At 36.6% G+C, this 25,032-nt stretch overlaps 1 protein-coding gene and 1 non-coding gene across 2 annotated transcripts; one reads left to right on the top strand and one right to left on the bottom strand.

Moving 5' to 3' along the window:
* Positions 1–1,334: 1,334 nt before the first annotated feature.
* LOC146146790 (uncharacterized) lies at positions 1,335–24,832 on the top strand. The gene is made up of 17 exons (XM_083387307.1): positions 1,335–2,185; positions 3,771–4,003; positions 6,433–6,573; positions 6,743–6,881; positions 7,373–7,544; positions 11,973–12,111; positions 12,507–12,662; positions 13,294–13,334; positions 14,195–14,323; positions 14,763–14,944; positions 15,648–15,745; positions 16,143–16,290; positions 17,964–18,139; positions 18,768–18,885; positions 19,647–19,789; positions 20,715–20,854; positions 22,180–24,832. The coding sequence occupies exons 1-17, from the start codon at positions 2,024–2,026 to the stop codon at positions 22,527–22,529; spliced, it is 2,667 nt and encodes an 888-aa protein (XP_083243433.1). The 5' UTR covers positions 1,335–2,023; the 3' UTR covers positions 22,530–24,832.
* Positions 21,002–21,077, bottom strand: Trnah-aug (transfer RNA histidin (anticodon AUG)). The gene has a single exon. It is a non-coding gene; the product is annotated as a tRNA-His (tRNA).
* Positions 24,833–25,032: the final 200 nt, after the last annotated feature.

Genomic DNA, 25,032 nt, shown 5'->3' with positions numbered 1-25,032 from the left:
GTTTCATATAACCGCTTAGGTATAATTTGCTGGGAAAGTCGTGAAATGTCGTAAAAACTTTTCTCTTTCAGAATTCACTCGTCGTGTTTATTTTTTCGGGAAAAAATTCAAAAAACGTGATAATTCGGTAGAATTTAGATCGGTCAAATGAAACAGAAACGATTTTCGCCACATTGAAAGACGGACGTTTAAGTCCAGTCGTTTTATGCCCGCGGTTTTGCTTTCGGCCGACATTTCACGAACAAGGCGAAAGCTGTTGACGGAGAAGCTTGGGTGAGCGAGATGCGAAATGAAAAAAAAGAGTGAAAGGGAGCTAATCGACTTTGTGACGTCACAGTGCAAGCAGCGGCACCCGTTCCTGCACGGACGGACAGCGTATCGAATTTTGGCAGCGCAGTGTTGTCGACAACACCCAAGACGGGAAGCTAGTGGAAATTCGAGCGCAGCCCGGGATACAAGCTAATTCCAGTTTCAACTTGACTCGACGGCCAAAAGTCCCAAAGGCAAACAAGAATTTTACTTGAGGGCCCAAAAACACGCGATTTAAGCGATTCAATTTTCCTTTTTTTGCGGTAGCTTTGTTTTACGAATGAAAACAACAGAAGCGATCAAAAGTAACTTTTTATGTTTTTACAAACGCTTCCTTGCAATTTTTATGACGACACGCGGTCCACGAAGTGATGTCAAACTTACAAATAGAACAATTTCACAATTTATAAAACATCCGGAATGGCCACACTTTGTTGCGATAGATCAGGGGTTCTTAAACTGGGGTCCATGGACCCCTTGGGGGTTCGTGAACTAGTTTTAGGGGTCCATAAATATATAATTGAAATATTAGTGTTTATTTAAGAAGTAATCAATTTATTAAAGAAATCAATTTAATTTAAAATAAAACGGTTTTGTACTGAATGTATTTAGACTCCATTTCATTTTCACAATTTTGGACTAAAATCAGCAAATTTATGAAGTCTATTTGTACTGTGACGTCAATTTATGACGTCATTTTTAAAATTTTTTTTGCCTACAGTGGTCCACGCGTGATGAAAGAAAATTTTAGGGGTCCGCGGTAAAAAAAAGTTTAAGAACCCCTGCGATAGATACACTAGCTTGGCTTTTACAATCTCATCTTTTTTAGTTTTTTTTTTGTATAATGCAATTGTCCGGTCATGTGTCGCACCTAATCTGGTTTCGCATTTTTGTGTAAAAAAGTAGTACAGAAAAAGCTGAATCACACTCTTATAGGCTTAAACAAATTATTTAGGTGTGGCGCGAATGCCTTTACCGAGTTTTCAACCGAGTTTTTAAGTAGACCAAAATCTTTATAGACTACTTTATACTGCCAACCAATTTATTATTTTAAGTTTTTTCAATATAAGATTTCGCTTTGCGCTAACTCGTTTAACTTTCCAATATGTCTTGCAAGTTTTTGAGAAAAACCTGGAAAGTTTTGAGAAAACCTGGTAGAACTCAAATGCTGCATTTGTCGCTGCATATTTCCAAACTAGACTTATTTTGTGGCGTCACGTTTTTTACCATGTCCCATAAACAAAATACCGGGATAGCCTACTTCCCGGTTCAGATCCGGAGTCGGACTCGGGCGTTGGACTCTTTAGGGTTATTTTTGACCGAATCCGCAGCCGACAACAGAACAATTCTAAAGATTAGCATTTCAGTGACATTAATGTTGGTGTTTCGCAAAATAAATGGGTGAAATAAACGCTGTATAGTCGCAGCCGGACTCGGACACGACGAATTCGCACATTTTGCCGGAGCCGGACTCAATAGTTGGACTCGGGTTTATTTTATTGATCGGAGTAGGACTCGGGAGTTGAACTCGGTTATTTTTGATCGACCCGACAGTCCTGCCGACAACGGCACAATTCTTAAGATTTGACTTTTTGTCATAAATGTTGATGTTTCGCACAACGATCTCATTCTTTTTGCCGCAGAACTATAGTTTGTTGCATAAAAAATACTTTTTCTCTCCTACATACGACTGTCAACATGACGTAAACGCACAATGTTGAAACACGGCAAGCAGCGAATCTCGACGGCGATTTACGCAGCAGTCGTTCTGCTCACTTTCATCAACAGCAGCTCGACCTTTGTCAACGCCAGTCATTTCCGAGGGGGCACCGCGTCCTGGCAACCCTCCCTTGATTACAGCTCAACTAACAGAGAGGTAAACGCAAGTTACGTTTAGCTCAGCCTTTCTTAACCTGGGGTAAATTTACCCCAGGGGGTAAATTTTCTCGATTTAGGGGGTTAATAAGCAATCAATCAAAATATCCACATCAGTTGACGGGACAAAGCTAGCCTAGTAGCTATTGATTGTTTTTCGTCCAGCGTCGGTAACGTTATGCTTCGCTAATTGATATTTTTTTGGTTTATTGGCAACATCCTAATTTTCAAATTCATCAGTTTTCGGCAGTCACGGCATATATTTAGGCAAGGTGTCTGCGAGAAGACAGTGTGTAGTACGTTTAATTTTTAGCGGCAAAAGCGATAGCGGCAAAATTACTGATGTAATTTGTTACTCACGTTTTTTAATAAATGAGCACAATTTTATATATAGGGGGTAAATCTAATATTTATCTTTGTTAAAAAGGTAAAACATACAAAAAAGGTTAAGAACCCCTGGTTGTGCTGATATGATCTGGGGGTATAATAGTGGAATTTGGCGATAGTCTGTGGTAAGAATAATAAAATGTTGACAGCTGAATTTTACTTGGGTTAAGTTCGCCTTTATATTTAGGATTTGATTATCACACTCAACGATTGTGCACTGTGTTATTATATACCCAGTTAGACACTTTATTACATAAATAAGATGCTAAGCAAGGTGAATTTGTGTATTGTTTGAGCTTTAACCTTCGGTACTGGTAAGTGCAAGGCTAGCAAAACTTTCTTATTTTAACATAACTAAACATAGAAATAATAAATAAATTTATAACGGTTCAGTGTGTATTTCGCGGGGTCTGATTACGTATTTATTGATTTAAAATTTTGTGGTGTGCAACAACTTTTAATTACCTATTTGCGTTTTTTAGTTAATCTGCAACAACTTTTAATTAACTATTTGAGTTTTTTTAGTTAATCTGCAAAAACTTTTAATAAACTGTTTGCGTTTTCTAGTTAATCTGCAACGTTGGTAATATACATTCTTAACTGTATCTAAGGATCAAATTTGTACAGAAAAAGAACGCTGGGCTTTGGTCTAGAATCCTACCACATTTATTTGAACAGTAAAGAATTGATTTGTTAAAGTTGAAATTGGAAGGAAAGGCATAAATTTATTAGAAATAAAATAATAATGGCTCACCCGAACCCCAAGGCTAACTCTTAGCCTAACCTAAATATTGTTAGCAACATAAAACCCCGGACAAAACTGTGGTACGATTTTGTACCAGCGCCAGAAAAAGTCTTCCTTGTTTTCCACTTTGTGACTAATTGAAACCTACTAGGTCCTTGCTTGACCAGCCATTCCGTTCCGTGCTCATTCTGTGAATATTTTAAGTATAGGCTACAGTTTCTTGGAAAGTAATTTGTTTGTAAAAAGTGTGCTTCTTTGAGTTATGTGCTTTGAATTAGGTTCAACATACGAATTCAATTATCTTCATATTTATTTAGCAAAATGGCTACTTTAGCAGATTATGAAACTTTGCATATATATATATAATAACAACGCAAAGATTGTTCTATTCAAAATATTCAATTGTAGCCTACACCCGACACTTATGTTGAAAATTTATGCCCTCTTTATTTAGATCCGAATAACCTACAACCTTGGGTGGAGGATATCTTACAATAGTATCCAGTGTACCCAGGAGTTAATTGATGCTAAGACAGTCATCAATGGCCTGGGGAGTTGGGTTATGGAGGGTTCTGATATTGGAATTGCATCGTTCATTTGCCAGGAGCAAAAAGACAGTGAAGATTGGATGATTGGATACAACAACATTGATGTTATTGCCCCTGCAAGCAACCCATTTTATATGTGGTAAGTAATTTTTTAGACTCTGCTCAGTTTTGGTCGTATTGGTGCATCCAAAATTGATTCAGAAATCTGTTTGGTTCTCATGCCAATCTCAGACATATCCCAGTGGCATAGGCACCAAACTTTCAACATTCTGGAGCGTTATTTTCTAACGAGTGCAAAATTGCTTTTTAATTTCAAAATTGTGAGCTTTTGAGGAACAGCTTTTCCCTGTTGCATGTTATCACTGAAACTAAACATTTCACCTTTTCTAACTTTCTTATAGTGCCTTTAGGATAAAAAAGTTTCCACTTTTTTTTAATTTGCAAAGAAATTTTGAATCAATGTATAATTTAAAAACATGCTATAGGGGTTCTTTGGCCTCCTGCCTATATTGTAATTCGGAAAAGTTTTAAACAGTTTTGTTAAAGTAAAGCTGTGCTACAGAAATTTCGCACACTTAATTGATAATTTGGTCAAATTCCAGGGCGTTTTGAGCCCTGTCAGAAATTTAGGGCGTATAAAAACGCTCTGCACACCCATGTGCGGCGCCTATGTCCAGTTGAATTCACCTGTATACAGCAATGAAGATTTTTTTACAATGGACATGCACACTGCTTTCAAGATTGCCAAACACTAAATTGCTTAATCAATTGGAGATGTTGCTACTGTTTTGCTTTCGGGAATAGGGTTTTATTTTAACTTTTAGGTTTAAACTCAATTTTTAGTCTAGCACAACTTATCACTGCTAATTATTGAAGGCCGTACAAGTTTCTTTAATACAATGTATCTCTTTGTCCAGTTCTTAACTTCTTTGCCATCTTAAAAAAATGTTGGCAGAGCAAGACCACTTACCTTAGAGTTCCACATAACTGTCAATTCAGGGTTGATTGTCCACTCAAAACAGGACCACTTACCTTAGAGTTACACTTAACTGTCAATTCAGGGTTGATTGTCATTTAATGGCTAAGAAAGAATATAACTTACAGCAATCACAATATAGTTGCATTTCATTTTTTTTCTTTTTTCACATTTCACCTTAAAGTTGCTCCCTGCCACCTAAAAACCACAGTTTGAGAAGCACTTAACATATAGGAATGCAGCAAACAGGCCGTGGGCCAGAGAACAGGCTGAGCACTTTTTTTGTGGTGGGTACAACCTTGCTAGTCTGTTTCAGTGTTTCTTTACTACCAGTATCTAATATTTTTGTCCTCGGCTGTTAAATGATCAGCCATAGCGTTCTCCGTAGAGAATCATGTCTTCAAAATACTGGTTGCCTGTACATAAAAGGGTTTAAATTTTTACCACTCTGGTAGTGTCAAAAGGTTAAGGATCTAGTTTTTTTCGGTGTATTCAACTATTATATGTCATGTTATTCTTTATAATAAGATCATTGGCTGTTTTGACTACACATCATTTCACACCAGCAATACTAAATGAGTAGATAAATTTATTTATGAAAAGAGTTATGTTGGTTACTTATAAATGCAAAGCTGACAGCTGTATAAAATGTCAAAAAAATAGGACTTGTCTCAACTGGTGATACCTGCTTCCTTCGCAGTTCGTTTATAATTTTCAAGTTTGTTGTGTAGTGTAGGGGTAGGTACCCGCATATACGATGCCTTAAGAATTGTCTTTGGGTTACTTATATAGTGTTTTTGCTAAATTTGTTTGTCTTAAATACATTTTGGCCCAAGCTAACGTTTTATATTCAAATTTGGCCTGCCACTTGGAATGTTTGCATGTTCCTTCCCTAACATAATAACTGACTTACTCCTTATCAAGTTGGGTAAGATAAAGCAATAGAGCTCCAGGTATGCACTAGAGATAGACTGATATATCGGTTTAACGCTAATATCGGCGGATATTCAGCTTTTACCTATATATTGGTATCGGTAAATGTAGGCTGATACTTGACTGTTTTTTTATGAAAATGTAATATAATTTTTTCTGTACAACAAGCAACATACCCATTTTTTGATCAAAAATTTGGGTTTTAGCATTATGCCAAATTAGTTTAATAACAAATATAAGTATATAAACTAAAATGTTATTTAGTTGTTATTTTTAATTAATCAAAATTTTAATCATTTCCCTTTTATACAAAAAAAAATCGATATAGGTATCGGGTATTGGTTGACAAAATTGTAAAAATCATGTATCTGTATCGGTCAAAAAAAGTGATATCGGCTAATCTCTTGTATGCACTACGAAGCCAAGTCTGGCATTATATTATTTTAAGGAAAGCACAATACCTTTTGACCAATACTGTATTATTTAAAAGGAAAATTATATCTCCTGCCATGACAATTATTATAAAAATCAGTGGTATGTTTCATTCGTACTTTATGCCTTGACGCGCGATCAGGTTGATCGTCAAGTTATGACTGTGTGTTTACTGCTGCCGTGATGATTATTATAAAAATTCATTATATGTCTCATTCCTACTTTAGGTATGAGGGTAGGTGTTGGATGAACACATTGTATAATCCAGGCTGTGGGTGGAACCTCACAATGATGGCCTTTGTTGGCGAACGCTCTGACACGAACGATGCTAACCACTCACCAAAGTCCCGCACAAATCCAATTTTTAGGTAAGTCAATTAAAAATTTATTTATTTTTAGTAAGAATATCAAGTAGGTATCATTTTAAACGTTCAGAATAACTCTTTATTTATTTTCAACATGTTATTCTTACGATGTCTTATTACAATCTCCAACCATTCTGCTCCAAAATATTGATTTGTCTTTCATGTTTTGCAGGTTGCATTTGGGATGTCCAATTACGTCAAAAATTCCTATCACAGATGAAGATGGAGACTCTGTAAGCTGTCGCTTCGCTGAAACTGCACGAGAATGTGGGGAAAAGTGTTCACGCATACCTTACTTCTCGCTCAGTGAGGTAAGAATTCACATTAATTGAAAAAACACAGCGTTTACTTTGGTAAACACGAAAGCCATTACAGACTCACTGAATCTGTCGATCAATGATCCAAGTAAGGCATTCTGAAAAAAAACAGCCTGCAGTGAGGTTCGAACTAACCACCTTCTGCCATACCGGTACCGACGCTCTACCAACTGAGCCACACAGGTTTAGAGAGAAGCGAGCCGTGAAACAACCATAATATTTGCTGCACTGTGTTAAATGGTTGCTACATTCTGTTAGTAACAACTGTGATCTAGCCTGAAGCTGATTTTTGACCAATTATTACAGCTTGCATTTCGTTTACTTCAGATTTGAAATTTTTTTTATATGATACTGGATTTTTTGGGTGGAAGTTGTGAGCTCCAAATCAGTTTTCGCGGTTCAGTAAAAATCTTTTCAAAAGTACAGGTTTCATCAAGCTTTTTGAATTACTATTGTTGGCTATTAATCGTTAAAGCTTTTTTTAGGAAACATGCGAATTGACTTACAATGGGGACGGACAAGAACTCCAGTATGCCATCACGCTAATTATTGAAGATCGACCAAAAAACACGATTACCATTACTGACGACTCTGGCACAACAGAATTTACGCCGAGCGATGTTCTAAGTTACATACCGCTACAGTTTATAATTAAATGTAAGTAACAAGTAAGGTGAGTGACCTCTATAAAAAACACAGAAGTTAAGTTAAAAAATAAACTAAAAAGGTTTACTGCAGTTTCTACTTGTAACAATAAACCAGATGTGCGTTGCAAAATGTTTTCATAACTTTTATTTGTACTTTTGTGTTATTTTACTGTCAAATTAGCAGGTTATTTTACTGTCAAATTGTGCCAGTTCCCAAAGGTTGTACTATACAGTTTCTAACAAACATTGAAAAAGTTTTGCTAACAACATGCCCTTAATTATCTGGCTTGCTTATGAGAGTTGTGGGTAGGGATGTTCAAAGTAGAATTCCAGGGGATTCTAGAACTTTTGGAATTCCAGGGGCTTCTAGAACTTTTGAATCTAGAATAATTTTAGAATATTAAGTCCTAATACGTTTTTATTAAATCAAATAACCTTGATTTTGTTTGGGGAAGGGATTAACCTTAAAATACTCTACAGGGTCCACAGTCACAGAAATAAATCGCAAAACAATTTGCTAACATTTATATATGGTAATAAAACAATTATCTCCGAAAATATTGAACATTCTTAACAACTGTCACTTGAAGCAGTGAAAAAAGTGTAAAACAAGTCCACATGTAAACTGTAATACATGTCCACAGGCTGGAAGAATCTTGCCAGCCTTCTGGCGACAAGCATTTTTGGCCTAAATTTCCTAAAGGTAAATGATGTGTTTGCCTAAGGAATGTATTAACATTACCATGTTTAGGTGATAAACAAGGGTATTAAGAAGTAAATGAGTAAACCAAAAGTTCCCAGTTTGTATTTAGCATGCCTCTATGTAAAAAAATTTGTAACACACATACAAAAGGGGCATGATAAAGTACAAACTGGGGCCATTACTCTAACACTGTTACATAGATAAGCTGTTTTGGGGCGAACTTTGTACTCTTGCAGCACAAAATCAGATTGAAAAACGCGAAAAAAATTCTTTGAGAAATTGGGAGAAATTTTTGATATATATTATGTAGCAAACTTTTGGGTCAGATATCATAAAGTTGCTTGTCTGTGATGGCAAACTAAAACTGGCACAACAAAAACAGCAGATGTTCAACTTAGCATAGTTTATGTAGAATAACACGCCACGCCACGCCTTGCCACAAAGTTTGTCAAAACAACAGGTTCAGTCAACTGGTCGCACAATAATATATCACACTAGGAATATTACGTAACAGTGTTCAATGACAGATGGCAGAGTGATGCAATGTCTGGAAATATAAAGTGGTTTACCAGGTATAACGCAATTTGTGACATATTGCTTGAAATGTAGATATTTATAATCAAATTTAATAGAGTCACACAGTCAAGTGCATCATGTCATAGCATCAGTATGCATAGTGGCTATGTGCTGAATAAATATGCTGAAAACAGAGACCCAATCATAGCAAAATAAGGCCAAAGTTTGCATGAAGCCAAAACTTTTTTTGCGTTTACGTAATGCAGCCAAAAATATAGTTTGAGCCTGAAATGGAACAGCATGGCCTGGTACACCCTGATTGCGCCCGTGCGAATGTCATACTTATACCTGTCTATTTAACTGAAAAAATGGCTACTATCATGATTGCTTTTTAAACTTAATATAGGGGTACTTGTCAAATCAAACTAAAACTGCAAACACACAAAAATTCTATGATCGAAATTGAGTACAATCTATAATAATTAACAATTTATATGCGTAAGACCGGCATTTTCTCACTAAACGAGTTACTTTGCACTTCCGTAACTAGGCAGTGCTTTTCAACCTTTCTTGGAACAGTACACACTTTTAAGTTTACTGAAGAACTTGTACACACCAGCCCCCGCAATTTGTCCAACAACTAAATGAAAACTCTAACCTGTAACTCAAGTTGCATTTATTTACATTGCGCTATGTTTATCCTTGAAATCACAAGCTAAACAAGTTCTTACTGTACTGCAAAAAGAGCTGTTATCCTTTGTCACAACAACTTCTGACAAGAACTAGTTATTACATCACAGCAATAATTACACTGGTCGACATGATTTTTATTTTCTGGCGAAAATGGTGACTTCTAAGATAATTCGCGTACGCTGATTACGAATATAAAGTCGCTTTTGTTCTATCACGTCAAGATTTTTTATAATTTGTGATTTAAAATTTTGCATTTCACTTCTAATAACAGCCTGTTCTATGAACTATTCCTTGCTGTTGGGTCACAGTTATTATTGTCATAGCCATTATACATCATTGTGGCATCATAATAATTTTATTGTGAGTAAATCAGGGGCTACATACAAGCACAAGTTGGAAAAAAAGCAGCACATGAACAGTACATTATACCAGCTTGTGCGTATATATAGGCAAGGTTTACTCTTGTTTCTACTAGAGTTGTTATTTTAGCAATTTCAGTATTCCTCTGAAGAGGTAACCAGCGAAGATTTTTGTTTAGTTTTGCATCTCGCCTGATTTTGTTTGTTCCTTGCAGCAGACATTCGAATAAATAATATTTTAAGCCTGGATGCAAGAATATTGTCAGGATCAATTTACAAAAAGTACCCTTGTTTTATGTGTGAATTGGACAGTCGGTACAGGAGAAATCATTGGATTAAACGAGAGTGGCCGTTATGGGAGCTTCTTACATCAGGCTATAATAGTTTTACAGCCTGCTCTTATCGACAGATATAATGTTATACTTCCACCATTACATATTAAACTGGGTTTCATGAAACAGTTTGTAAAAGCTCTTAACAAAGAAGGTGCAGGTTTCAAATACATTCGGGAAAAGTTTCCTCACTTCAGTGCCGAGAAAGTTAAAGAGGGTATATTTGTTGGACCTTAAATCAGAACTCTCACCAAAGACCACCCAACTTCTGATTACCATGACGAATGTGGAAAAAAAGCATGGCTCTCTTTCACTGAACTTGTATCTAAATTTCTTGGAAATCCTAAAGATCCGCATTACCAAAATATTGTAACATGTTGGTTTCTTATCAACAAGCACTTGGATGTCTAATGAAAATATTGGTTCATTTTCTACACGCACATTTGGACAAGTTTCCTAAAAACTTGGGTGACATGAGTGGGGAGCATGGTGAACGTATGAAAAGACGGAATCCTTGGCAATGGGATGTAACCATGATGGCGGACTACTGTTGTTGCCTGAAACGCGACTGTGAGAATAGTGAGGCTGCGAGAAAAGCTAAAAGAAGAAAAGTTGTTTGAATCAAAAGTTTATTGAGTGAATGAACATAATCATGTGCTATTGGGGTCTAGGGTTAAGGTTTAGAGGGGTAAGGTTTAAGCTAACAAAAGCTCAAATCCAATTAAGTGAGTTAAGCGCCTTGTAGGCTGTGTTTCGTTTCACGTACGTAGCTTTTGACCTGTAATAGGGCACAAACGCCCTTCTCTCAACCGTTTTTAAGAAAAATTTTCATTCAATTTTTGCAAAAAAGTGTGACGTGATGGGTGAATTCTGACTACAAATTCGGAATCAGCATAGGCAAATTAGGTAAAGTCAATTAATTGTTTGAAAAAAATAAAAAAAAGTTGAAAAATGTCGCCTAGTGTTATTATCACGAGAAATATTTGGGTATGATGTCACAAGTAGAGCCAGATTTCAGATTCAGGCCACACATAGACAAGCTTGTCGCCAAGATGCAACACCAGCCATCTCCCTGATGCTGGGTGATAATTTTAATAAATCAGTATTTTTTTCAACAGAGTGGTATCATAATTTATGTTATATTTAATTATATTTTTTGTGCTATTGCCCATACACAAATGTGTTGCATATGTAGAAATCAAAATTTTTTGAGGGGGGTCGTTTGTTACATTGGGTTGTTAAAACGGGTCGCGATATGAAAACTGTTGAAAACCACTGGCCTAAAGTTTACCTTAAGTAGGTGAATTTTGTCCAATGTCCGCACGTTTATTGAGAGAATGTTACTTTTGCAACTTAACTCAGTTAAGGAAATTGCGAACTCCACACCTGGCATTGCACGTTAGTCGTTCGCCCAGTAAGGTTGATTGACACTTAATTATTCGTCTAAGTTTATTTCGAGACGCAAAGTAATTCCTAGCCCCAAAAAGCGCTGAAACGCATTACCAGGTTACATTTAAAGCAAGCACTATAAATGTGTCGCCACAGCGACAGGTCTTATTTAAACTTGCCACTCGCGTATGTACAATAAGGCGCAACCATGGCAGTAAAACTTTAAATTATATTGGTTGCAATTACCCAAAATAACAGGCAGAATTGGATACGAAGCACATTTGGATTTAAATCCGAGGATTCAATATTCTACTTTGAACATCCCTAGCTACAAGGCATCTTTTAACAAAATATGGCTTGTGTATTTTGTGCAATAAACATCTTAATATAGCCAGGATAGCAGACATAATTTTGCTGATTTTATAGCTTTTTGTTGTTGTTTAAAGTGGAAAAACTTGACGAGGCATGCACCTTGAAACCAACGTTCTTAGGACCAACACCTCCTGACGACCAGACCATATCAGCGACTATAGGAAAAGAGCTATTGATACCTCTCCGTGGCAAGTCTGCAACGCTCCTGTCAAAGTAAGTGGTTTAGTTTGTGCAAGTATTTGAAAAGAAATATGTAACTTTGTGAAAATGTTCTTTTTAAATTCTTTGATCTGCATTAAATATATACAATGCCACATATCATTAAATACAAGTATGAAAATATTAATTTTGTATTTGCAAACTTCTTTTTAATGTTTTTTGTGGTTTATTTATGCTTTAAGTAAAAATTGTTCAATTATGTCATGTAAAACACTTTTGGAAGGTTGATTTTTTAATTAGTTTTTCAATATTTATTGCTTTGTTTATCAATATTATTAGCTTTTGTTTAGTTGTAATAGTTGTTGGATATTTGTTTAAAGAAAGGGTATTTAAATCACTTAACTAAAAGCTTACCAATACTATAAACGGAACATTTTTTTAAATTTCAGTGTGACAGGATTTAGTTTGGTTTCACCGTTTGGTTTCAACAGAACAGAAATGTTGGAATTGCCAAATAAAGAATACCAAATTAATCTCAGTTGGACACCTACTGCCACTCAGACAGGAAAAAACATTGTCTGTTTTGCTGTGGAAGATAGCACATAGTACGAACTTCTCAACTTTTGATTTGAAATTCCATTACTTGTTATGCTGAAAACAGATTTTAAGTTTTAAAATAATTGCAATGGGTCCACCAGGCAAAAAAAGTTTGGGAACCGCTGCTCTAAATCTAAACAAAAATTCAGTGGTTTGGAAACTGAGCCATAATTGTGTTGCCGATTAAACATAGCAGTTTAGACATGTTTAAAGAAATCTATTTCGGTCAATAAGTTCTGTATATTTGAATTGTATAAATGTTTATATCTAATAAATACCTTAGTTTTTAGCAGATCCCAAGTAATAATGCAAGTCAGTAATATTGCAAGATGTGTTTTATTCGCAATTTTTTGTGGGCTACAAAGTTTCAGTTATATCATGTAGTTGTGGTAAATGTAATAGTGGTACCACCATATATAGAATAGGTGTGTTTGATTGTCATAAGAGATACAAACATTTGTAAAATAATAAAAAGCCTTTTGTACAGTTTGTACACTAATAATATTTTGTTCACCACTTTATTTGTACAAATGTGAGATTACTGAGACATGAACAATTTTTTTAGTAAAGCTACGGAAAATACTATTTTTCCACCTATTTGCTACATATTATTTAAACAGTACTGTGTTTTACTTTCAGCTTATCTTCTGTTCAAAGATGCATTGTTATACTCGTAGGAGGTATGTCTTATCTTGTTTGTGTTTTTTCAGCCATATGGTTGTTTGTGTGGTGAATTGATACGTTAATATTATCTTTAACTTTCTTTGTTTGCTATAAATTTTGAAACAACACTAAAAACTGTTGTTTTTAAAGTTTCCATTAGGTTGAATTTTAATTTTTTTAACTCTATAACTGGCAGTAGGTAAACAATTCATGTGATCTAAACTACAATTTTTTTTGTTTTTGATGTTTATTTAATCTAGAGTAGGGATGGCAAACCACTTACTGCATGACCCGTTACAGATTTTCAGTGACCCACTAGTCTTTTTAAGAATGACAAAAACATAACCAAATTTAAAGAAAATAATAACTGTTATGTCAAATATTTTATTATACACAACATTTTTTATTCCACCTTTACAATTACAGTTGGCGGCAATGTCAGTTTTAAACTTTAGTACTATGCCCATCGGACTCGAACTAAGGAAGCTAACTTATACATGGTCTTACTCGGGTCACCGATTCCAGCAAAACATACCGACTCCTTATCCGCAGCCCTGATTTTAACCCAATTTAATTTGCACATTTGCGTATGTGTTTCACTGAGAACAGGAAGTGTAGGTTGCTTTTTTTATGAGTTCAAGTTATGGCATAATTTTGTGACAACATCTTTAAAACAATTTCCATAGCCCCCCACAAACAGAATCCAAGAACAAATATGCCTGTGTGGCACGCGATGGCCAATTCTTACAGTTTTTTTCAGCCCTTAATGAAAAAAGTTTGGTGCCCCTGGATTAAGGTCTTAAAAAAGAAAATTAAAAAAAAAAACTTTGTTGTTTTAGTGTTAAAAACATTGTCAACCTTAATTTATTTTCTCAAGGTGCCACATCACCGTGTGGTATTAACAATGGCGGCTGCTCCGACATTTGTACGACTTTAGAATCAACATATCAATGCTCTTGTGCAAGAGACTGCTGGGAGTTGTGGACGGATAGCAGAACTTGCATCCGTAAGTGTCCTGTGGCAAAACCAGTAACAACTTAACCAGAATTGTTGCTTTTTTAAATATTGTGTTGAGTATGTTTACATTGTGTGTTGATTTTTATTCAAAAATAAATTCAAATGAAAAGGTTATTTTTATTGTATTACCTTTTTAATTATTTTTGTAGTAGTCATTTGATTTTTTGAATTTCGTTTCCATCATTTAATTACTCTGTATTTTGTTGGTAACGTGGGTGAATAAGAAATTAAGTGAATTAATTGAAATTTTAAATAACTATCTAAAAACAAGAATTTTTGTACTGCTTGATGAAGAGTGAATTAAAATTATGCTCGTGCATATTCAAGTAAAGGTTGTTGTTTAACCGTTTTAAACTATATTTATTTTTTCTTTAATTTTTAAACATATATTTAAATATATTTTAAAATATTTATATATTTTTTAACAGCTAAATTAAGTGTGGATTGCGGCTCAAGTAGCATGACGATAAATCTGGAAAAGTGCGCCACTGTCGACAACAAGTACTCTCTAACTGATACACAACCCTCAGACCCAACTTGCAATGTTCAGGAGGACGAAGATAGCTATCAATATAGTTTTTCCTTTGGCGATTGCAACACAGAAATACAGGTTTGAAAACTGTTTGTTTAACTATATTTTAGAAACTGTTTTTGTTTTTCAAAAAGTTGCCTAAATAACTAAAATCCAGTACTCCCCTTTTTCGTTGCTTGTGACAAAATTATATTATAACTACATAGTTGTAGTTATTATTGTTAAAAGTCAACTTTAATGCTTTTAAACATAAAATTCACTGCTTCATATGTTAAATAACTAATGAGATTTAGCATTTAAGTAAGTAAACAATGTTGTAAAATTGTGCTTAACTGTAAAAACAACAATAAAACTCAAAGTTTAAAAACCCGAGTAAAACCAGGATCAGACATTTGGGTATCGTCAGTAGCTTGATTTAAATGATCCTGGTTTTAGTCGGATTTTTTAAGTTTTAACTTTAAGTTTTTGTTTATATACGCGCTAGCGGAACAGTGGTCGACAAGCAGAAACCTGCTTTCAATGGTTTTGAATCACATAAAGATTCGCTTTTGTGCTGTATTAGCAAGTAAAACTCATAGTTAAAAACATGAGTAAAAACAGGACGTTTTGTTTAAAAAGGAAAATATATTTCGCCAAATGGCATCTTCAGTTCCTTATTCAAATAGATGCTATTAATATACGCCTCAGCGGAGCAGTGATCGACTGGCTAAAACCTGCCGTCGATGGTTTTGGATTCCATAACGATTCGCCATTGTGCTGTAAAATTGTCATACTTTTGAAGGAAACGTTTTGGGAGGTTATTTACAAGAGTTCTGTTCGTCTTTGGGGCGAGGCACCAGCTGATGTAGGGACAGTGTCGATCATCACTAGGGGAGCCTGGTAAATACATTTATTTTGCTTTTCTCTTTTGGATTGTGAATTATTTTTTTTAAGACAACTTCAAGGACTGTAACCTTATTTTATTTTAGTCGCAACCGCGAAATTATTTGAAGTAAAAACGTTTACTGTAAAAATATGAAAGGCTTTCCATGTTTGTAAGTTTGTATAAATTTATAATGGGTACTTTAATTTTTATTACAATTTAGCAATATGAGGTTAAGGGCCAGCGACTTACTCATCTGTAGCAACCCCCAAGCCTAAATGCACGTTTGTTGTTTTGTTGGCACGGATCATTCTACTTTTAGTGTATAATGTAAAGTCCAGAAATTGTGATTTTATGCCTTATTTTTTTCTATATCGCTTATTCTATTTTCGGGTGTTGTTTCTTACATTGCAGGTATACTGTGCCTGTAACCTGCTCACTAAACAAGTTCGGAAACCTGACTCAATCTTTCAAACCCATCGACCGATCGATTAGTCTGATTCCAGTTCCTGGAATGGGCTCCTTCTCATTTTTCATGGACCTTTTTAACAACACATTTGAGGTAATGTATGTAAACTTTGTAATGTAAATGCAACTGAAACGTTCTTACAACGTGTATTCTGTGATCAAGCCCTTCTAAAGTCGTAATATTTTAGCGACTGGAATGCATATATACACAACATATATTCTGCGATGATCAAGCCCTTCTGGAGCCGTACTGGCCAACGATAACAGCACCCATTGTAATTATATTACACAAGATGCCCTAGGAAAGGCTTAGCGAAATCAGCCAGCGTGATTCGGATTGTAATATTTCAGTAACTGAAACGTACATATACACAATGTGTATTCTGTAATGAAGTCCTTCTGAAGTCATACTGGCCAAAGAAGACGGCACCACTGGATCGCTTGGAAAAGGCTTAGCGAAATTAGCCAGTCTGACCAGGATTGTAAAATTTCAGCAACTGTAACGTACATATACACAATGTGTATTCTGTAATGAAGTCCTTCTGGAGTCGTACTGGTCAAATATGACGGCACCTATTATGTAGTGCACTGGATGCCTTTCGAAAGGCTTAGCGAAATTAGTCAGTCTGGTCCGGATTGTAGTATTTCAGCAACTGAAACGTGCATATTATACACAATGTGGATTCTGGAGTCGTACTGGCGAACGGTACCCATATATAGATAAAGACACCGTTCTCTGGAGGCGTCTTGTGTACTTTGTAAATGTTTGGTTTGCAACGAAATCAAGATTTGCAAAACATCTGCCGAAACAAAATGAAGAAGCATCTGTCTTTTGATGATAGGACGATTTTTACATTTTTCATTTTAATCGCCTAAATATCTTTTACCAATATAAATTCAGCAACATTAAAAAGGAATAACTAATGATTACGTTTCACCCATATATTATTAATATCAAAATAAAATTGACTTTGAACTTTCTCTCTTAAACTTTCCAACTTAAACTGGATATAACAATTTGCTTTATTGGGGAATATGGAAAGTGGGGTTTTACCTAAGACTGTATTTTCTTCTCACATTTAAAGTTAATCTTAAAACCTTTGTGGGTTAAAATCTTTTGTGGACGTCCACAATGAGATTATGTGTTTATCTCTTTTTAAAAAAATAAAAAGACCACAGTTCGTTCTGCATACTCTCGTCAAACAATCATGGAAATAGGCAAATTTTTCAATTAAGCATAATTGCAAACTATATGTGCCATCTATGTAACGGCCCCTTTCAAGGCATTTTACAGACTTCGTCTTTTAGTCGTGATATTGCGCCATTTCCGTGCTTGAATTACATGCCGAATACGTGTATATTGGTTTAGTCCATTGGTTTCCCAAACTATTTTATTCCGTTGTCCAATTTTTTTTTTACAAAATAGATGGTGGCCAATCGTTTTTTTTTCACCTCGAGTTATGACTAGTGCATATTGATTTAGCAAAAGTTTTCCAATATTATCAACGTTTTTATTCCTGTATACCATTTGTCTAACAACAAATGTAACTTTATTAAGTTTCTGATCAGTCTGCTGAAGTTAAACAACTCCTACGCGCAGTTTATGCTAACAACTATTTTAGTAAAACAAAATGTGTAGTTGCAGTATTTTCAAATAGCATTATGGCCCACTTAAATTAGTTTCATGGCCCATAGTTTGGGAACCACTGGTCTAGTCGTTTAACAAGATTAGATTGACGACTAAAATCGTTCTCGTTGTAACGACAGACTTCCATCAGCCCCTACGATTTCCCGCTCAAGTTTGAGGTCAACAGCGACATCTTCTTCAGCCTTCGCGCCGTCGGCGGTTCCGCCGGGATGGAGCTCTTCACGGTCGAGTGCTTCGCAAGGCCGGCGGACGCCTCGGCCGACACCAGCAACCGTTACACATTCGTCGAAAACGGGTAATCGCGCGAAAATAAGCCGACCACAGTACTTTTAGATCAGTGTTTTTTAACCTTTTTTCTAGCTACACCCCTTTCAAAACACCAACCAATTCTCGCAACCTTTTTAAATCACCAACCAATTCTCGCAACCCTTTTAAATCACTAACCAATTCCCGCAACCCCTTCAAATCGCCAAACAATTATCGCAACCCTTTTAAATCGCCAACCAATTCTTTCAAAACACCAACCAAATCTCGCACCCTTTTCAAATCACCAACCATTTCTCGCACCCCTTACAAATTACCAACCAAATCTCGCACCCTTTTCAAATCGCTAACCATTTCTCGCACCCCTTTCATATCACCAACAAATTCTCGCACCCCTTTTAAATCGCCAACCAATTCACCCATAACTTTCAAATCTCCAACCAATTCTCGCCACCCCTTTCAAATCACGAAACAAGTCTCTAATTTTAATTTTCCCATATACAAGAAAAACCTTTAAAACATTATTTTTTAAAAGACCTGTTAAAGCTTTATTTTTTTCGTGGATATTTTGAACATCCTTGATCGATTGACAGTAAGATAAATTGATAATGTTCAGATTAAATGACGAATTTATAGACTTCGATCCAATTTCTTTCCAGTTGTCTATTGGACCCCACTATTCAGACATACGATTCCCCAACGCTGATGGAAAAACGATTTAGCATTAAAGCTTTCAAGTTCCGGGACACATTTGAGAACGCCCCTGTTGTTATCCAGGTAACTAAGGAGGCGTGACGTAGCCGGTGCATTGGCAAACCTGCTTGAACAAAAAATGTTATCCTGTCAATCAAGGATGACTGAAAACTTAGATTGAAAAAGGTAGTAGCTATCAGGGCTGCGAAGTCGGACTCGGGCTTATTTTTTTGGCCGTAGTCGGACTCCGCAGCCCTGGTAGCCATTGTGTAAAATATAGTGTTCTTTATGTGAGATTCGTTATATCTGTAATTTAGGGAATGCAGTGAAAAAGTATTGAGGGATACAGTGTTTAACATTTACAATAAATATGTTAACAACTTTTCATATCGTTTTAATCGTAATTTTAGTCTTATTTTAACCGCTAATTAGACTTATTTTGATGAAAGCTGAAACACTTTCGAAAGTGAGGAATCTCCCGCAGAAAATAAAATGTAAAAGAAAGATTCGTGTTTTTGTATCAGATAATGTTAAGACCGTTTACAAAAACAGGTATAAAAACATAAAATCGTTTTTTAAAATTTTACAGAAATATTGTTTTCGCCTTATTAATAGGCTTCATTTATTTCTGTACAAAATGCAAACATGTATAAAATGCCAATAATATTCTTACAATAGTATATCATATACTATTATTGTTGGCATTTTATACAGAAACTGATGAACTGTACGTCGGCGTTGGCTAACAGTTATCGGGACCTTTGGTGACCCGAGCGATAAAAAGTAGCAAAACACAGGCTTGTGAGCCCACAATCGTTATCAATAACATCTTACGGTATTTGCAGTGCCGGGTGATGGTCTGCTACGACAACCCAGAAACAGAGGAAGTTACTAGATGCTCTCAAGGTTGTTTGGCGGACGAAACACCGCCCGCGGCCCGAAGACGGCGTGACGTCATCGTTCGGAATATGATAGAGTCGCCTTCCAGGTTTGGAATATTAGTGCAACAAAAATAAACCTAGTTGCCTTCCAGGTTGGGATTGTAGTTATAGGCGCCGAACGTGGGTGTGCAGAGCGTTTTTGACGCCCTGGATTTCTTGCAGGGAGTCACAACCCCCTAAAATTTGACCAACTATTTTATCGGTATAGTCAAAAGAAATCCGCGCTCGCTTCGCCCGCTCCATCTGCATGTATTTCGTGACGGGTAATAATTTACGAAACACTGCTAAAATTAGTTTGGTACTAACCTCCGTTATTTTAATACAGGACCGTTCACGCATTAGCTTTAGGTACAACTTATTCGGACGAAATTGAAAAGACAACGCATTATTTTAAAACTAATATACGAAATCGCAAAATCGGTTTGCGCGACCTGCTACGTTTTGTTGGTAATAAGTTAGCACTGGTTGATTTAAACGCCCTGGTACTTTGCAAGTTCGGCGCCTATGAGTTAAATAAACCTTAAAAACAGTTAAGTTTATAGTCGAGTTAAAATAAACCTAGAAAAATCTAACCTGCGCTGAGGTTTGAACTCATGACCTCGGACAAACCGGGACCGCCGCTCTAGCTTCTGTGCTGGACAAGCTTAATGGGAGCAAGACGAGAAATGACCTTAGAACCGTACATTCTTTTCGTACATACACTCTCATGTTATGACGCTAATAAACCTTAAACCGTAACTTTAGTTATTGTTACTTGCTCCTCGGGTAAATCCGGACTTTCTTGCCGAATTTCATACAGTTTCCCTAGAAATGCAAACATTCTGCCAAATTGTATATGATTGCAATCTGTTTGATGTGTAATTTACCAAAGTAGGGGGGTCGCATAGGTTTTGAAAGATTAAAAAAGGGGATCTCCGCGACCAAAAGGTTGGAACCACTGCTTTACAATTTACCGCAACTTTTTGCCTGCAGGAAACGCCGGCAATTGCAACAAGACGACGACGATGAAGCGCCCGTCGTGAGCATAAACGTCACCGAGTCGCCAGTTCAGCAAGTCCGGAGCATCGGTGACATTCAGATCCTCATCGAACTGCCCGACCCTCCTACGACGGGTAAGGACTTGTTATCTCCACTCTCAAAAAATCAAACAACTGTTTGAGTTGGCCGTCGTGGGTCATCTTCGTCACACCGAAAGCCATCGCAGACTCACGCATTCTGTCGATCAATGATGCAAGCAGGGGCAGGTTAGAAACACAACTAGCCTAAAGTGAGGTTCGAACTCACGACCTCCCGGTCATAGCGGGACCGTCGCTCTACCAGCTGAGCTACAAAGGCTCAGAGAGGAGCGAGTCGAGAAACAACCATGACGCCAATGCTTGCCACATTATGTTAGTACAAGCAACTTCACAATGAAGGGGGTCTACACTGTATTCTACAGTACCATATCATTATTCAATGAGACATGCACACACGTATGTGTGTTAACAACTGCGATCTAGCTCTTCTGGAGCTGCTTTTTGACCAACGATTATGACTAGCTTGCATCGTTGATCGACAGATTCGCTGAGTTTGCAATGGCTTTCAGGGTACTTTTAATAAACTAATTTGATCCCGAGAAACGCGTTGCGTAGGATATTGCCCTAGACGGTCGGAGTTAAGTGCGACCCATCGCATGTAAGTGAAAGGTTCCCTAAATCGCTAAGTTTATTACTGAAACACCAAACTTGAAAAACGTCGAACTAAGTAACACCTGGCGTTAATAGGCAAACAAGTGGGTGTAACTGGTTTTTATTCCACTTCAGCTTATCGTATATTGTTGTATTCAAATATATTGAGAAAATACTAGTCTTGTTTATAAATAGGAGGAAGCAAGTAGGCTTAACTCCATACAAGAATCTGCTGCCGCGTTGTGTGGGATATCGCCTTGGACCATGGGCTTTAAATGCGCACCATAGCATGTATGTGAAACGCGCCCTAAATATGTAAGCTTCATAGAGAACTTAATACTGAAACACCAAACTTAAAAACCGTTGGATTAAGTAACACCTGGCGTTAATAAACAAAGAAGTTGGTGTAACTGGTTTTTATGCCACCTCAGCTTATCGCATATGTTGTACTCAAATCGATTGAAAAAATACTAGTCCTGTTTATAAATAGCGACAAACAGCTTAGAAGCACTAATTTAAACCATGGAATTTAATAATTAATAAAACTCCGGAGAAACGCGTTGTGTTGGATATCTCCTCGGAGCAAAGGCTTCAAATGCGACCCCTAGCATTATCATGAATGTAAAAATCGCCCTAAAGATCTAAGCTTTATAGAGAACTTATTACTGAAACACTAAACTTGAACCATATGCTTTCAGTGCGACCCATAATATTTAAGGAAAAGCTAAGTTTATTACTGAAACACCAAACTCGAAAACCGTTGGATTAAGGTGGCGGAGGCGACAACAACGGCGGCGACGGAGAGGACCTGAGCAAGAACGTCTCTATCCTGGTGATCGTGTCGGCGTGCGTCGGCGGCATCGCTCTTTTACTTCTACTCAGCGTAGTCGCAATTATCGTTTACCACAACAAGTACATCCAGCCGCGCAACGCCGTTCTACCTATGGGCGCCGGCGAAGGAAACGGAGGCATGGCTTACGTGCGTGACATCTACGTGAGCAGCATTGACCTTCACCACCCCGGCGCTGTTAAAGACCCAATGCATGATTTTGTCTGGGCGCGCCGCGTCATCGGTAACCCACCCTCACGAATCATTGCCACCAATAAGCACACCTGGTAGTGGTCTAGCAAACCCCCTTACTGCCCCTCTTTTTATCTTTGTTAAACACGACTTTGAATCTCCATTTTTTCTTTGTTAAACACATTCAACCCGCCCTCATCTCCACTAATAAGCACACCTGGTAGTGGTCTAGCAAACCCCCTTACTGCCCCTCTTTTTATCTTTGTTAAACACGACTTTGAATCTCCATTTTTTCTTTGTTAAACACATTCAACCCGCCCTCATCTCCACCAATAAGCACACCTGGTAGTGGTCTAGCAAACCCCCTTACTGCCCCTCTTTTTATCTTTGTTAAACACGACTTTGAATCTCCATTTTTTCTTTGTTAAACACATTCAACCCGCCCTCATCTCCACTAATAAGCACACCTGGTAGTGGTCTAGCAAACCCCCTTACTGCCCCTCTTTTTATCTTTGTTAAACACGACTTTGAATCTCCATTTTTTCTTTGTTAAACACATTCAACCCGCCCTCATCTCCACCAATAAGCACACCTGGTAGTGGACATGGTAACCCCTGTACCGAACCCCTTGCTCGTTTTATCTTTGTTAACACGTTCAATCAACTTTGCATCTCGAATTATCTTTGTTAAACATATTCATCCCGGCCTTGTATCTCCATTTATCTTTATTAAACACGGGGTTATTTTAACCCAATATTTCAATATTTTATTTTAACCCAATAGCTCAATAGTTTAAAAGACCCCATATATTACTTTCGAAAAACGAACATCGACCGAATAATGGCTACTTATCTGTTAAGACCGCGCATCTTAAATAAACATGGCCCCCCTTTTACTTTTGAAAAAAACAGCATTGATTTAATAATGGCGACTTGTCTGTTTGCACTGCGCATCTTAAATAAACGGGGTTATTTAACCCAATATTTCAATATTTAATTTTAACCCAATAATATTTTAAAAGACCCCCTCTATTACCTATGAAAAACGAACATCGACCGAGAAACGGCTACTTAGCTTTGTGCAATCGGGACTTTTCTTCAGCTCATAAGAAGCTCGTAGACTTATGGATTCGAGCAGTGTTTTGTAAATAAATTACCTGCTGACGTTTAAACACGATTTAATACTTTTCCTTTGTAAGAGTATTAAACAACCTAAACACAGGTAATAAGTTACGAGAAAAAAATCGTAAAATCCGAAAAAAAGCGTAAAATCCTCTCTTTTTATGCCTTGGAATTTTTTTTTATCCAAGCTGCTCTAAGCGATCCCAGACTTTTAATAACTTGTTCTAATTCAAAGACGAGTTGTTTTCAAGTTTGCTCTAGTTTAGAAAACTGGAAAACTGCCACTAATCTTACTTATTGTTCCTTGACACGATGCCTTATTGCCGGACTCTGTTTTTCCTATTATTCTTCCATACCTAGTTTTATTATCGACTGAACAAAGAAGTTTTTAGTTATACCTCTGTTATGGAGTAGACATTTTAATTAATTTCCGTGTTATGAATTGTGATTTAAACTATAGTTTGGGTATTTTTTAGAGATTTAGATAAGCATATTTTGTGTTGCCATATATGGAACCTAGAATTGACCACACATTTTATAGAGTTATGTTTTTGTTATTTAAAGTGAAACACACCTATCATTATTTACAAATAAGTTTGTTATACCGGTATGTTTATTGAGAAACATTTAGCATTCGAATAATGTTCCAAAACGATTTCTTATTTAATTACATGTATTTACAGTTACACGTTATGTTATAGTTAAAGTTACGATTTGCTTGAGTTTTATGGAATCACGATTTTTTAACTTTATCAAAAGGAACAACAAGTACGTCATGACATTGGCACCTTTGGAGGTAGCGTGGCGTTGTACAGGTGTACATATTTTTCTTCTTTTTTTAGTACTTCATAAACGTTTGCTTTGGTATGATTTTTGCGACGAGCTTTATCTTGTGGTAAAGCGGTACCCGTACCTTTGTTAACTATTCGCGTCAACTCATTTTATGTAGATTTTGATTGTTTATCCCTCTCGTTGCTTTCAATACGAATTTTAAGAGGTTGGGCCGCTGGTTTCGATTGATGCTTCTTGCGTATTTTTAATAAGGGTAAAACATTTATATAGAAACGGTGCTTCCTAATCATCGCTTAACAGAGAAACGAGATCGACATCTTACTTGGTTCGTGAAGCTCTCGTAATCAACATTTGCTGTTAAAAGATTTAGCCTACTCCATACATTGTAGTGATTAGTTTTTTTAGTTGTTATCCCGAGGCGGCCAGAACTTTGCTTTGGTTATTGTGTACACATTCGTTGTAATTTATGTGATTAAAATAGAATCGTGAAAAATTGCAGTATGGGTCTGATTCAATTTTTGCTCGGTTCTAGATTGTTTTATGTAGCTTTTCAAGGCAAAATATGAATGCGGATACTGGTCTAAACACTTCAGACTGCACCGGAACTTTTGACACACTAATGGAATCATTCGATCAATATTGCTAGAAAGGCAGGGTGAAAAAAAACTAGCCTGTAGTGAGGTTCGAAC

This window comes from Ascidiella aspersa, chromosome 4 (genome assembly GCF_963924565.1).
Source record: "Ascidiella aspersa chromosome 4, kaAscAspe10.2, whole genome shotgun sequence".
NCBI lineage: Eukaryota > Metazoa > Chordata > Ascidiacea > Phlebobranchia > Ascidiidae > Ascidiella > Ascidiella aspersa.
The sequence above is the reverse complement of the archived record's forward strand: the minus strand, read 5'-3'. Positions and strand labels throughout refer to the sequence as shown.

Coding starts and splice junctions, on each gene's coding strand:
- LOC146146790 (XM_083387307.1), top strand. CDS start 2,024: ATGTTGAAACACGGCAAGCAGCGAATCTCGACGGCGATTTACGCAGCA. Junction 12,112..12,506: donor TCTGCAACGCTCCTGTCAAA/GTAAGTGGTTTA, acceptor TTTAAATTTCAG/TGTGACAGGATTTAGTTTGG. Junction 16,291..17,963: donor TTTTTAACAACACATTTGAG/GTAATGTATGTA, acceptor TTGTAACGACAG/ACTTCCATCAGCCCCTACGA.